This window comes from Sorghum bicolor, chromosome 8, assembly GCF_000003195.3.
Source record: "Sorghum bicolor cultivar BTx623 chromosome 8, Sorghum_bicolor_NCBIv3, whole genome shotgun sequence".
Taxonomy (NCBI): domain Eukaryota; kingdom Viridiplantae; phylum Streptophyta; class Magnoliopsida; order Poales; family Poaceae; genus Sorghum; species Sorghum bicolor.
In genome coordinates, this window is record NC_012877.2 from 16,342,849 (window position 1) to 16,358,889 (window position 16,041).

Genomic DNA, 16,041 nt, shown 5'->3' on the forward strand with positions numbered 1-16,041 from the left:
TCCTAAAAATAATATTGTTGGAGTGATCTCCCACCGATTAGACCCAAAGGCCTAATTGGGCCTTACCTACGCCCTGTTCGGGGGCGTCCAACCCATCTATGGCTGGAGGACCCCTGTCACACTGCGCTATAAATAAAGGTAGGGGCCGCCGGCTCTCAGGACAAGGTTCATCGTGAGTCGTCACTCTCCACCGACAAACCCTAAACCCGATCTCGAGTAGGGGCGCAGGCAATGACGGGAAGTCCCCAGCACCGCCACTACACCACGAGTCTTCTCCGACCGTCGCTGCCTAGCGCAGATCCACTACCGAAGACATGACAGCCTCCGGATCCGGATCTTCCACCGCACCTGCTCCTACCTTCTCTGATGGTATGACCCCAGTGCATTTCCTTTTCCTGGATCTCGTAGATCTAGTACTACGTCACTTGTTTATCCCGAATGGAGAATGGTTTACCCCACTGATCTACTCCTAGTTGATCCTAAGGTCTAACAAATATCACTATGGAATTCGTGTTGGTCAAATATTTTTAAGTTTGACTAAGTTTATAAAATATCTGTAATATTTGTATCTTTAAAGAAGTGTATTATATAAATATATTCAATGATCCATCTAATAATACTGATTATGCATCATACATATTAATATTTTTCTTTATATATATTTGGTCAAAGTTAATAATGTTTAACTTTTCACTTTTCAGAGAGCGGAATAACACTTTATGAGATAGAGGGGGTACTTAAAAAAAGGAGGGGAGCAGGAATATTTTGGCTAGTATCATTTTAAACCATGTTGTCCAGCACAATCTACTAACCGTTAACACTGGCCACCTAATAAAAAGTAATTACAGTACATTAAATACATAATCTAACTGAAGTCAGAGTACTATCGTGACAACAATAATTTTGTGTTCAACCATAAATCCACAAGACACTAGCTGCCTCAAAATTGACGATCCCTTGAGGAGAGCAACAGATCTATCACCTTGCTTATTCATCTTCAACCGACAAGATCGCATGCAAAACAGAGCTCATGTTGGGCCGCTTGCCCCTGTCTTCCTCCACGCATGAAACGGCGACCTTAATCATCGCCATCGCTTGCACACGATTGAACTCACCGTTCAGTCGATGATCAATAAGGTCCTCCACGCAGCTTTCATGACCATGGATCGCCATCTTCTCCTGGACTGCCTTAACAACCATCCTAGTATCCGTGTCAGCTAACCTAACCCCATGGATCACCCACTCTGAGATCCTCACTCCCTTCACTAGCTCAAGCAGCACCACTCCGTAGCTGTACACATCAACCTTCTCTGTGATGGGTAGGCTAGACACCCACTCCGGCGCCATGTACCCTCTGGTTCCCCTAATCCGAGACAGATCCGCGTCAGAACCGTCTCTGTTTAGCAGCTTCGCCAGACCAAAATCCGTTATCTTGGGCTCCAAATCCTTGTCCAGAAGTATGTTCTCAGGCTTCATGTCACAGTGGATGATCCACTCCAAGCACTCGCTGTGAAGGTAGGCCAATCCTTTCGCAACGCCTAAAGCGATCCGAAAGCGTTGATCCCAGCCAAGAACAGCAGCATCTGATGCCATCTCCCTCTCCCTGTGAAATAGCATCTCTGCAAGTGACCCATTCTCGATGAATTCAGAGACCAGAAACCTGTGTTTCCCCTGAGAGCAGCACCCCCACATTCTGACCAGGTTCATGTGATAGATCCTCCCTATCACGCTCAGCTCAGACTGGAACTCCTGCTCACTCTGGCTCACGTTCTTGAGCACCTTGACGGCCACCACCCTGTCGTCACCCAGGATCCCCTTGTAGACGACGCCGGAGCCGCCGCTGCCGATCACGGAGGTGAAATCGCCAGTGGCTCTCTTGATCTCTGAGTAGGTGTACCTCTGGAAGTTGCTGGTGATGAGCTTGTATCCTTCCTCAATCGCCCACACCCTCGATGGCCTGAAGAGACCACGTCTAGAGAAGAGCCAGCAGCCGAGCCCGATGATGATCGCCTCGACGACGAGCAACGCCGATAGGAACCCGAACAGGTATGGCCACACCGGCTTCCCCGCATCGCTGGTGCTGCTATAGGTGGAGACGTTGAGGAAGACCTCCGTGCCGGGATTGGTACCGTCGTCGTCGTCGCATCTGGCAATGTCTTCTTGGATGGCAAGGCCTCCGTCCTGCGACTGCCGCCATTGATGCACCTGGAGCTCCGGCACGTGGAAGTCTGCTGGAACCTTGAGGTACACTGTCCCTGGCAAGCCAGGGAACGTCCTGCCGTTGAAGAGGACGCTCTTGAGGTAGCACTCCATGTTCTGCTTGTGCTGGAACGCGACGCAGGCACAGGTGTCCCGGCACCTCCGCGCGCACGCGTGGAACGGGATGATCTCGCCGTCGTTGAGGTCGTAGCCCCAGAAGTCGGTGTGCGGCAGCGTCACCAGCTTCGTGGGCCGCGAGCAGTCGCGTCGGAACACCGGGCGGCAGCCCCTGGTCCAGTCGCCGGGGTCGGCGCGCTCGTGGCCCGGCGCGCAGACGCACGCCGGGGCGGGCGCGTAGAGGCACACCGCGTTGGCGCCACAGACGCCGTGGATGGTGCAGGGGTTGCCGAACGCCGCCCACGACAGTGCCCACGCCCCCGTCGCCACGTCGAGGCTGTACAGCCGGAGGTTCCCGTCGGCGTCCAGCGTGAGGCGCCTCCTGACGCCGGCACCGGCGCCGAGGTCGGCGGCCACGAAGCTCGCGTCGTCGCTGGAGAGGAACCGGCCGAGCGCGTCCAGCGCGGCGTCGCGGGTGAAGTTGTAGATCTTGCGCTTGTTGGCCACGTAGTTGTTGTAGGGGTTGGGCCAGTAGATGCTGGAGACGTTGTGGTTGTCGTAGAAGAGGGACAGCATGGCGTAGTCGCTGAAGCCCAGGCTGTAGTAGCCGGCGGCGAGCAGCCTGCCCCTGCCGCCGCGGGAGACCAGGTGCCTGGCCGCCGTGAACCGCTGCGTGGGGAGTAGCGTGTCCGTGGGGCTGTCGAAGCTCTGCCACAGCGCGTTGCCGGACGCGTCCTCGAGGACGAGGTTCCCCGTGTCGTGGAGCCGAGCGCGCGACGCCGTCGGCAGCTGGGTCTGCGCGCCGGTGACGGCGGTGGAGTTCCACACCACCGCCCCGTCGTAGTCCGTTAGGACGAGCGCGCCGCCGCGGCGGTCGAGGGCGAGGCGGGCGCCCGTGCTGTGCACGGGACGCCCGGGCGCGGCGGTCCAGACCACGGTACGGTCGGCGGCGCGCGCGAACCAGACGGAGACGGTGAAGACGGTGGGTGACACGTTGTAGAAGCCACAGGCAAACGTGCCGTCCGGGGAGACCAAGAAGTCCGTGGCGTGGTCCTCGACAGCGATGGCGCCGCCGTCCCGGGTGAGGATGTCGCCGCGAGCCGCTCCGGCGGGTGGCAGTGGGAGAAGAAGGAAGCCGAGACCGATCAGCTGCAGGGCCGCTGCAACTGCAACGGCGAGGGTGGTGCTCATGGCTCATTGATTAGCAGAGCGTTAGATTGAGCGTTTGTTAGCAGGGCGTTGGTTTAAGCGTTGATTAGCGACGGCGATCGATGCTCATCAGTCAATGCCATCTTGGGTCTTGTTTAGTTCCAAAAAAAAAATTAAGGCCCTGGTTAGTTGACGAAAATTTTTGAGTTTGACTACTGTAGCACTTTTCATTTGTATTTGACAATTATTGTTTAATCATAGACTAATTAAGGTCAACAGATTTGTCTCACAAATTATAGGTAAATTATGCAATTAATTTTTAGTTTTATTTATATTTAATACTTCATGCATGCATTCAAAAATTCGATGGGACGGAAAATCTTGAAATTTTTTTAGAATTTTTAGGGTGAACTAAACAATTCCTTAGCTTGATAAATAGTATCTAATCATAAACTAATTAGGTTTAAAAGAATTTGTCTCGCAAATTACGTATAAACTATGCAATTAGTTATTCTTAATCTATATTTAGTGTTTCATATTATACGTCTAAAGATTTGATGTTATGGAATGAAAAGAAAGTTTTTATAAATTAAACAGGGCCTTGGTTATCAAGAAATCCATATTCCAAGGTCGGTCAAGTCAATGGTTACGTGGTTGCGTGCCATGTTCAGCTGAATATATACTTTAAATTCTTCACAGGTAAGCATTTCAGTAAACTACTGGGTGAATGCGTTTGTTGGTTTAATTTGCATTGCATCTGACTACTTGTAGCATTCGCACATGCAACGATCAGGAGGCACGAACCCACGTCTCGGCGCGTGGTTGGTTCAGTTCTTCGTCGTATTTTATCTGATGCTGACAATTCAATAAAAAATTGGCCATGAATCTGATGATCAACAAGAATGGCTCTAGGCGCCTGCTGTCGGTCAACATCGAATGTTTAGATACATACATGTAGTACTAAATATAGATTATTTATGAAACTAAAAATATAGCTAGAAAGTAATTTACGAGACGAATTTTTTAAGCATAATTAGGTCATGATTGGACACAAATTGTCAAATAAAATGAAAATACGACACTACCTATCAAACTTTAACAACTTCAACCAAACATACACTATTTCTAGTTTGAGCAGCACTTATCGTGAGTGTACTCTGCGAGAAGAAGAACCTCACATTAGCTAGGGCTTGTCAAAAGAAAAGGCTAGGGCTTGTTTAGTTCGATTTTTTTTTGCAAAATGGACATTATAGCACTTTCGTTTATATTTGACAAATATTATCCAATTATGGACTAACTAGACTTAAAATATTCGTCTCGCAAATTACACGTAAATTGTGCAATTAGTTATTATTTTTATCTATATTTAATGCTCCATGCATGCGCCGCAAGATTCGATGTGACGGGGAATCTAAAACTTTTTGTAAAATTTTTTAGAACTAAACAAGGCCACCGGAGTCAAATCTACTTCGTTCGTTCCAAATATAGTATATTGTAAAAATTTTAAAACAACTTATAAGAATACTTAAATGACATATGTACTCATAGATTATATATATCCAATTAAGAAGTTTCTCTTTAAACTATGGTTTATTTTTTAACAAAATTTTATCAAATCTAGGCATAGTCATTACAGAAAATACGCTATGTTTAAGTATAAATTATAAAAGTCACAATACATTATATTTCAAGATGCATGGAGTAACTCGAAACTCCACAATAGAGGATTTTAAATTTGCCAAAAGAAAAGACTATGAGCACTCCTTCCCAAATAACATTTTATACCATACATTCAACTATAGAGTAGCTCGACCCATTGAAACTTTGAAGCTTGGACCCTGTTTGGATCCCTATATATAGTAGTAATCTACTAATAATTATCTCTTTTAGATCCAAACAGATATTGATAATAGACTAGCTAGCTAATTGTTAACTAGACCTTTAGATAATAACTTTCCAGTAGTTAGACCAAATAAGATAATGAGGTATTAGCTAGCTAACTATTATCAGAAAATAAATCCAAAAAAGACCTTGTTATAGTGATCTAACTGTAAAAGATATCACCAAAATAACTAACCAATAAGGACAAACACAACGACTACCTCTATAGGACCATGAATGGGTAGCCATGCATGTTGTTCCCCCGAACTTCTTTGTTTTGTCTACACTCCCACTGTCCTGTGCATTCTAAAAATTTTAATACAACTTAAGGAAACAATCAAATGACACATGTACCCATAAATTATTCTAATTATGGAGTTTTTTCTCAAATCATGGCTTCCTTTTTAACAAACCTTGTGAAATCAAAACATTGTCGTTATGTAGAATACATTGTATTTCAATACAAATTTTAGAAGTTATAATATACTTTATTTTAGGACGGAGGAAGTATTTAATTGATTGTTAACTGGCAAGTCCTTATTAAGAAGGAAATATTGTTTATTCTAGCTTATGCTTACGTCAATTTGGTTTTCAAATTTAAATAACCTAAAAGACAGTATAAACTCCTTATTAACATGGGGCAGTGCGTCGGCGAGGAGAAACATTGTCTTTCACATAATGAATTCCACCATTTTGTTAGTGGCAGCTGAGGAAGGAGGAAGCCGAACAAAATGGTGGATTGTCCTAATGTTTTTAAGTAATAAAACACTACCATTAATTATAGAACATGAGAATTGTCACTAAGAGGCATTTGGTAGGGTAAGTTTATACTAAATTTTGAGTGCTAAAATATTAAAAAAACCTATATTATTAGGAGAAGTCTAAAATTCTGGTTATGCACGGCCATGGTAGAGAAGAGAGGAGTCGGCAGATTTTTTTATATTTTTATTTATTCTCGTTGGCTCGATCTATAAATTCATGATTGTTCTTTTTTTAGGGAATCTACATATTCAAGATTGGTTCTCTATGCTTCGTGACCATTTTAACACGTCAAAACATTGTATAAGAATTTCACTAATCACAACAATAAACACTACTACTACTACTGTACTTCTATAAAGCCATTGGCAGAGATCTTTATCTACCAATCAGCTGATTATTGTACAAGCATCTCAGACCGCAAAACGTGTTGGTTGGCCGCGCTTATTCTTTTAATTGTATCACAAGTCTGATGAAACTTGGAAAGTGTAGTCTGAGCCAATGCGAACAATGTTCTTCATGCTCACGCCACGTGCTGGCATTTGCTCAACTCTATGACAATGACTACAAAACTTGGTTATTACCACTTCAGGTCAACTCTTCCATCTGCTGGTCGATCTATAGTAATGACTATTTTCGTGAGAACTATCGAGAATTAGAGATGACCTATATTAAACAAATGTGATCTTGGTATGTGTGTTATATATGAACGCACGAGTAGCCTTGGGGTCCTTGCACGTACACTCTTAAAACTTTTGACCAAGCCGAGTAACAATGTATACTAATTTCTAATGTTGGCAAGTGGAATTGTTAAAGCATTGACCTATCAGTCACATTTTCCCATTAACCATAATTTGTACCCCCTCCGTCCTATAATATAGTATCTATCATTCAAAATTTATCCTCAAATATAATACATTCTAGAGGATAAAAAACAGTTTTGCATTAAATACTTTCCATATATCAACCAATCATCATTAGTCACATTGATGATAGAGTCTGATTAGGAAATAAAATGAGAGTACATGCGTCTTTTATATTCTCTCTTAATTTGTCTTAAAATTCGTAGAATACACTATATTACAAGACAGGGGAGTTCAAACGGGAACCACTTTGTATTTAAATGCCAAAACGGAAAGGAAAAAAAATCCATCTATATAATGATTGATTGTAGGCGGCGGAGTTAAACATGCTCAACTTTGATTATCAAGATATGAGTATATAAGGTTACATTATTACGTACCTAAGTTAAACTGAATATATATGGCATTCATATATCCAACACCATAAAAGTGAATTATACAAGTTACTAAGGTGAAAACTGCAAAGATGCCCTTTGCTCTCTGGGTTCTGGAGCCCTATGACAAAAATCCATTTGGTTTAGCACTTGATATTGGTATCAAAAGCCTCCTTAGTACTAACTAGATCCAAGACCAGAGCTGATGAAATTAGTTAACGCATGTGTTAAGTACGTTCTTGATCTTACTAAGTTCTAGATATCAAATTGTATTAGATCTTAGGAGATGCTTATCTCTGTAGTGACGCTTTATTTATATGTTTGACGTGTTTTATTTAATCTCTAAAAGGTTGTAGGCATGTTTTTATAAAGCGTGTTAGAAGCGTCTTCGCATGGACCGTGTTAGAATCTCTAGAGACGAGTTCCATTAGTGTGTCAAGGGAGATAAAGAAACAGTTTGTAGAGACGTCACTTGCATGGCTACAGATATTGACACACTTTTATAAATACATTTATATAACATGTCTATCTGTATAGTTACATTATATAGCAGCGCTTTATTATGTGCTAAAAAGTATAGAGGCATTCTCATAGATACATTCATATATTATGTGTGTACTAATATATTCATGTTGTGTAATGACGTTGTATTTTGTGTTAAAAAGTGTTGAGATGTTATATAGATACATTTGTATTATGAGTACTAATTTAGTCATGTTTTGTAATGACATCATATTGTGTATTAAAAAGTATATAGACGTTTGAGTAGATACATTTATATTATGTGTCTAACAAATATAGATACATTGTCTAGTAACATCATTTTGCGTTTCAAAAATTATAGATAAACAAATTTATATTTCATGTCTATTAATATAAAAACATTATATAGTAATATAGAAACGTTATAAACCATCCAGACAATAATATGATAATTATTTAATTTTGAGTCAAATATATAGAGATATTGTCTATACAATTTAACGAGAAACACAAGACTATGCAACACAAAGAAAATAAGCATACACAGCCATATGGTATAAATAATTTGTTGCATTACAATGACTACCATCCACAAAATTGATGACACAATATTTGTTTAGATTACAAGCTCTATGGAGTAAATTATAAAATATAACGGGATCCCTCTTAGAATACCATGGCTTTATATGGCCAGAAACTATTGACTCTAACATTTGGATCAGCACAAGTACAAAAATGAGATCTATGTAAACAAAAAAAGTCATATCTTGAATCTACTAGTAAAAATTGATAGTTCATATCCTTGCTCCTTGTTGACAAACCTTGGATGCAGATTGGTAGCAGCAGGTCTGCAACACAATTCTTTAGCAATATTAGGCAATACATAATAGTCTCAATTAATTTGACTGATAAAGCAAATCCATATACGGTTAATATGATACAATCTATTGTTAAATACTTTTACCAGCTAAAGCTTTGTACAGTACAAAATAAAAAAAGATATATAATATAAAATCAAATATTACTATGCCCGTAGAAAAATTCAAATAGGTCCTTATTGAGTTGGCATGTAATCTCGGTACATTAGTCCAAAGTGATATGACTAGACAATCTGCAACAATACTAATTGTCTAGGCGCTAGGGAATTGATAAGATGCAACCTGATCGAGAAAGAAACCATCCAGAAATTTTTATCTAGAACACAGGAAGGGTTACCTGTGTGTTGATCTAGCTTTATGGATCCTGGTTATGACCATTTCATTGATCCACCTGAACAAAAAAGAAACTAAAATATTACTGATCAAGAACTCCACTGATAGGTGCCAACAAAAACAAATCCCATGTAGGTAGGACATTGGCGAGAATCTAACTTGATCTAAATCAGAAAATGTTAAATATATGCAGTTGGATTATATCTCAACATTAGCATAAGCCGTAGTGCAATTTGCAAACATTAGAGCGGAAGTCTAATACACCTCAAAGATTAGTGAAGAAAAAATAGTTCCTAGTTTATCCAACACATGCTGAGGAAGCTAGTGTTCTACCAGATGAAACAGATCCTTGCAGAGTTTCTCCAAAAAAAAATGTTTAAAAGAACACACCATTCCAAATATCCAAGATTATGATTGTTGATCTACAAGATTGATACTGTGTTAGACTGTTAGTTTCAATGATACATTTTTTTAGATAATGAATAAAAACTATCCGGCCTCTACATCCAGGGGATGTACACAGCCAATTGTTACATAGTTTGGAAAAAAGAAAAGAGAAGTCTTAGTCTTATAGATCGACTAGGACGCTAGATCAAACAATAAATATGTTTCCATCCTTTATTGGATAACTCTAAAGCAATAACTTCTAATTTCTTACTCATTGTTGAGAGTGCGTCCGCGGCTGTCTCATCATGCTGCAACGGGGCCCAAGTTCGTAGCCAGTATGCTCCTCTGATAATTACATGCATAATGGAGTTAGATTTTATTTGATTAAAAATAACATCATTATGACATCTCCATATTGCCCAGTATATGGCAGCCACCCCCACCCAGATTAGATTTCTAATCCTTTTATTTTGATTAGAAAGCCAGCCACCGAACATGTGGTTGATTGACCTAGGTTGGGTCAAACTAGTAGCAAAGAAAATAATCCTCCAAATCGTCTTGGTGAGGGGACAATCCAGGAATAGGTGTTGGATAGTTTCATTCCCATTACAGCAAATGCACTTCTGACTCCCCTTCCAATTTTTCCTAGCGAGGTTGTCTTTGGTTAAAACGACACCTCTTTGCAAAAACCCGAAAAATATCTTAATTTTTAGAGGATTTTTCATCTTCCAGATCTTCTTATGCCGAAAAGGTGTTTGTGTATCCATATTATAGAGATACAAAGAGCGGACAGAGAATAAACCAGAATTGGTTAGCCTCCATCTAAAATAGTCCGAACCTTCCACCAATTCTACATTTGAGATCCGTGCTACTAAACTAAGCGACTCTGTAAGTTTATTACCCACCAGTGCCCTTGTAAAAGAGATGTTTAGGGGTCTAGTAGTCAACACTTTTGAGACTGTTGTATGAGGATCCCGCACTATATTATATAAGGATGGATATTTCACTTTAAGTGGCTTATCTCCTACCCATTTATCATCCCAAAACCTAGTGTTGGTTCCATCCTTAATATCGAAAGAACCATTATGCAGCACCTCATCTTTGATATGCATGAGACCCCTCCAAAAATGAGAGTCGTTGGGTTTTGCTACCACCTGAGTTAGGGTTTTGGATGTTAGGTATTTATTCCTCAAAAGAGATTGCCAAATACTTTCTGTGTTAAGTAAGTTAACCAACCATTTGGCTAGAAGGCATTTATTTTGCAATTCTAAATTTAGAATACCTAATCCCCCTTGGTCCTTAGGACATGATAACTAAAATAGGAGCTCTCGCAGAATAATGTGTTAGTTTCAATGATCAATGATACTATTAGTTTCTCCAGAATGCATATGATGATATCATCCTTGTTAAGAATAGTATGTATGTGCGTGTGGCTAGAATAGCATCATGAGAACAACGTCATGCTCAGGAATTTTGAGTGGGCGAGATTAGTCTTTGTTGAGTGCATGCTTAGGATCAACAACTGTAATACTTGACCATGCATGTAAATGCCACGCAGGGGGCTCTTCCCTGCCTATTAAACACGGAGCCGGGCACCCAGGAAGGGTAACCCGTTCAACCCATTCTTCTTACATGGTATCAGCCTAAACCTTCCATACAGAACACAATTCACGATCCATGGCGCAAACTGCTGCTCTCTCCTTTGGCTTCCTTCCACCTCCCACCATTGTCCTCACCAAGGGCAAGTACTCCATGTGGTATGCCCAAGTATCCTCCACTCTCAAGGGAGCCGAGTGTCTGAGCTACATATCTCCTTCCGCCAAACCACCGTCCGAATTCCTGACGCTGGAAGCACCCGCTGACCCATCGGCGCCCAAGGAAACCGATCCTACTCCCAATCTGGTGTACAGCAAGTGGCACTACTACAGAAATATTTAACCGTGGCGGGCAATGCAACCGCCACAGATGAAAGGCCACGGGTAATTGTTGCCTTAACCGTGGCGGTTGTCCAACCGCCACGGTTAATATGTTAACTGAGGCGGCCGCTGTTAAAAAACCGCTTTGGTTAATAGCTTTAACGGAGGCGGCCGTTTTAAAGCAACCGCTTCTGTTAACATGTTAACCGAGACGGTTTTTTTTAAAATGCCCGCCTTTACTAATGAATTAATAGAGGCGGTTTTCGTAACTTGCCCGCCTCCTTTAAGTGTATCCAGAGTAAAAAAACCTCATTTCAGTTTATTTTCAAATTTGAATCCAAAATTTGTTAGGTTGAAACATATACAAAGCAAAATACATATGTACGATGGCTTCACCCTGTTGTGGTAGCACACCTGCCTGTCGGAACATCTGCGCCCTCAACTCTACCATCTTCAGGTCAGTGCTGGTGAAAGCATCTTGTATCGTCCCCATGACTATTTCTCTCATGGCCTCTTCTTTGCCTTTCTGGAATATCTCCTCCTTGTATCTCTGCCTAGTGTGGTAAGAGGCAGCGTCAGACTGCCATGATTCTACATTCTTCTAGCTCTGCCTCGAGGATACTCCCCGAACACGGCCACGGCGCTCGGGGTTTTCCAGCGCCTCGGTCAGTTCGTCGTGATCCCTGCGAGGTTGGAACTCCCCTCGTTCCTTGGCCGCCTTGATCGCGAGCAATGCCTTCTCTGCCTCCTCGGTCTGTGGCTCATTGTACTTGTTCCTTCCTTCCTTTAGCTTCTTCGGCTGACGGGCATAGAAGAAGTCACGTGCTCGCTCGTCAACTCCTTCGAACGGATTATCCAGCCCGACCTCAGCTGCCTCCCTTTCCTCCTGTCGCCACTTCAGCCTCTTAGCGGCGTACCCTGTCATGCCCACATGGTGGTGGAGCGTATTCCGCTTTGCAAGGTCAGTGAACTTCTCACTCTTGGCCTTTGCTTCTTAGGTACTCATTTTTTCGACGAACTCCTCCCAGACATGATGCTTGATGAAGTTGTAGTCCTCAAAAGGTGTCTTCCCTTTCTGCACATAGTTCTTATTGAGTTTTAACCTCAAGCTGCGAAGTGCTTTGCCTGCAATAACCATAGCATGCCCCTTGCAAAGATCTTCATTGATTTGGTCTCGTGGATATTCGAACCACTTCACGTCGCTCCACACTTTATCCTTGAGGTCCTCCTGGACTTTTCTCCAATCCATACAAGTGATCGGCACATGCTCTCTGACTAGACAGGAGCATTGGTTGCTGAAGACGCTGATCACAGTTAGTGGCTCCAAGGGCTCTCCATGTGGCCCTATCTTGGTTATGACATGCACCTTCTTGCTCACCTTGTGCCTCCCGTGTTGGCCCCTTTTTAGGCCAGACATCTTGTCAGTGGCGATGTTGGTTGAAGTGCTCGGGGTGGGAACAGAGGTATGCCCCTCCTCTGCTGCCTTTTCTTCCCCAGGGAACTCCAAAGCCATAGGAACCACCGGTAGCTGGATAGGAGAAGAACACACATTAGTTTCCTTCTTTAAATGAGATCCCCTGACATTGTATTACTTGTTTACTTATGCGGCCCTCTTCACTCTGTGCTGTGGTGCATGAATTCCGTGATGAAGGCCCCGTCTTTTCTGGCGTATAGGTTGGATCCTGTTCTTCCTCCGTTCTACCTTTCTTCTCTAGCCTTGGTGTTAGCACCTCCGCCTCATATGAGGTGCTGTCTTCTGATGACGATGAGCCTTCCTTATAACTCGATGTCGGGCTTGGCTCACGCCATTCTCCAGCACGCTCGACCGACATTGGAAGCTATGACGAAGATATAGTTATACGGACATTTTGCAAATATATGAAGATGATATTATGTACATTCATCTAAAAAATATATAAAGGAATCATGACTTATATATATTCATCTGAAAATAAGATTACATCATTCTTCATGCTAGTATGGTACACATCAAGAAAATTACAAAAGTGTTTAAGAAAATTACAGAAGAGTTTAAGAAAATTACAAAAGAGTATAAGAAAAATATTAGGGTTTTGAGGTCAAAACCCTAATAAATGAAGAAGGGCCACGGGGAAGAAGAAGGGGCCGAGCTGCTGCTTTTATAGGCACACCCTTAACCGTGGCGGGTCATTTAAAGCAACCGCTACGGATAATCACACATTAACCGTGGCGGTGGCCACGAAAGCAACCGCCACGGTTAATATATTAACCGTGACGGTTCACTTAAGCCGCCCGCCATGGTTAAAAAATTAACCGAGACGGTTCCTCTAAAGAAACTGCCACGGTTAATATATTAACCGTGACGGTTTGATTAGGCCGACCGCCTCGGTTAATGAGGGATTACCCGTGGTGGTTTCGTTACAGTGACCGCCACAGTTAATGTAATAACCGTGACGGTTGCCCGACTGGCAGCCCAGCCCAGGTTAACCGAGGCGGGCTGCCAGCCGGCCGCCTCCGTAGCCCAAAGCAAAATGTCTCCCAAAAAGTTTTTTGTAGTAGTGTGGATTGCTAAGCACCAACAGTGATATGACCATGCCAGCAAGCAAGATGTCACAAGCTCCAAGTCAAGCTACAACCACTCAAGTTTTACCTACACCGACACCAGCCCAAGTCATCAATGGACCGGTTACACAAAGTCATGCAAAGAAGCTACAACAAGAGGTCCACGCGCTACTTTGTGAGATTCATTTTAATATTAATGAGAATTATATACTACCTAAGTGTTGTACCTTGATTGTACTCAGGTATATAGAAGAAGAGAAGGATGAATTGGACCCTGAAGACGGACTAGCAAATCAGATCACTAGAGTGAAGAACGGACCAGTGCAAGTCCCTGACAGACTAGCAAAATGGACCAGTAGAGTCAAGAACGGACCAGTGCAAAGAAATCTTCATAACCTTTTACTCACAAAAGCTATGAAGGCCCATAAGGACATTTTTGAAAGCTCATCAAGTCTTATTTCCAATGCCTCAAGTCTCATCTCATTTGGACGTCGCAATCAAGAGTTATGCTTGGATTAGTCAAGACTGCTCAGAAGGTCAACAGTCTGTCGTGACATAATGTTGGTACCACTTGCCGTGCAAAACTGTACCAATCTACAATGTTTCGTAGTGCATGGCATACATTGCTGGAAAGCACTTGGAGTCTAGTTTCACACCCAAGAAACGGTTCATGATTTGGACTTCTCAATAAGAAGTTATGGTCAGTTTATTGTAAACTGCTCTGGAGGCCAACAGTCACGCGAAGCCAGTTCGGGAATCCATTCCGAGGGGACCTTTCACATTGCCTTCCCTCAGAAACTCTATTTCGTTTTCATACCCATCTAGCAGGGTTATTGCTAGTATAAATATTCCATACCTCTAAGCTATTAGGAACCTTTGATCATTTGATAAACTACATGATATTGTAGCCATGCTGCTGAGTGTCTTACTCAACCTTTGTTCTTCCTTGTTCTTCTTGGACTTGTGAAGTGAATCCTCTGGGTTCCCCTACTTTGTGCTCTGTGGCTTCCGTTCGGCTGCGCCGTATTGTATGGATTAGTTCTGGATTGTGGTTCTGCGGTCATTGGAGATCGAGTCGAAGTCTTCGCGGTTTCGGTGCCTCTCTCCCCGTCGCTTGGTCGCATCCAACCTTTGTCAGGTATAAAGCTAGTTACCCGCTATTCGCAGTAAGTTATCCTTGTTCTTTTGATCTACTGTCGTGAAGATCGGACCACCCTCGTTCCGATTCATATCGGTAACCTATCACTACTAGGGATGTGCTCATCAATGACATTATGCTTTCGTCACAAAAGGCACCAAAATCGTCACAACAAATAATCTGTGACGAATTTGTGACGAAAATGGTTTCGTCATGGAATGAGCGTCACTGATTGACCATTGTGACGAAACGTGAATTTTCGTCATAGATGTGCAACCATTCTGTGACGAAAATATCATCGTCACAGAATGAGATTCATTCTGTGACGATCTGTTTTCGTCATTGATGTACACCGGTTTTCGTCACAGTACGTCGTTCCGTCAGGCTGCCTAACACCGTTTGCCATGCTGGCAGCTGACATGGCACGTCCACGTGGCTGCTGACATGGCTCGACACGTTTGCTGACGTGGCTTGCCACGTGTTTGCTGACGTGGTTTGCCACGTGGTTGGTGCTGCTGTGGCTTGCCATGTGTCCACTGACGTGGAGGGTACACGTATCACTTTTAATGGGTCACGTGGTAGGAATTCAGTAGTCCACGTGTCCTGCTGTTATTGGATCTCATTTTCATCACAAATTTGATAACAACATTTTCACAGAATGGAATAAATTTTCGTCACAGAATGGATTAAATTTCATCACAGGATATCCAGATGCTCATGCTGATTTCATTAGAAAATGCAAATAACATAGAAATGACCATAAGGTTCCATAAAGCAACAGATCCAGTATTCCAACGACCATACAACTGAATGAACACTACTCTTAGTTCACATAACTCACTTGACATCACTAGTAACATAAATAAAAGTTGGCAAACACTAGCCAACCAGCAGCATGCCAACAACTCGGTTCAACTAATAAAAAGTTGGCGAACAACAGCCCTCATGTCAACCAGCAACATGGCAACCGCCAGCAACAGCAGGTACAAATCATTGCATAAACAAAATCACCAGGATGCCAAC

General features: G+C 42.7%; 1 protein-coding gene across 1 annotated transcript; it reads right to left on the reverse strand.

Annotated features, from left to right (window-relative positions):
- On the reverse strand, positions 752–3,624 carry LOC8086136 (putative receptor protein kinase ZmPK1). The gene has a single exon (XM_002443054.2). The coding sequence runs from the start codon at positions 3,505–3,507 to the stop codon at positions 988–990; it is 2,520 nt and encodes an 839-aa protein (XP_002443099.1). The 5' UTR covers positions 3,508–3,624; the 3' UTR covers positions 752–987.

Coding starts and splice junctions, on each gene's coding strand:
- LOC8086136 (XM_002443054.2), bottom strand. CDS start 3,507: ATGAGCACCACCCTCGCCGTTGCAGTTGCAGCGGCCCTGCAGCTGATC.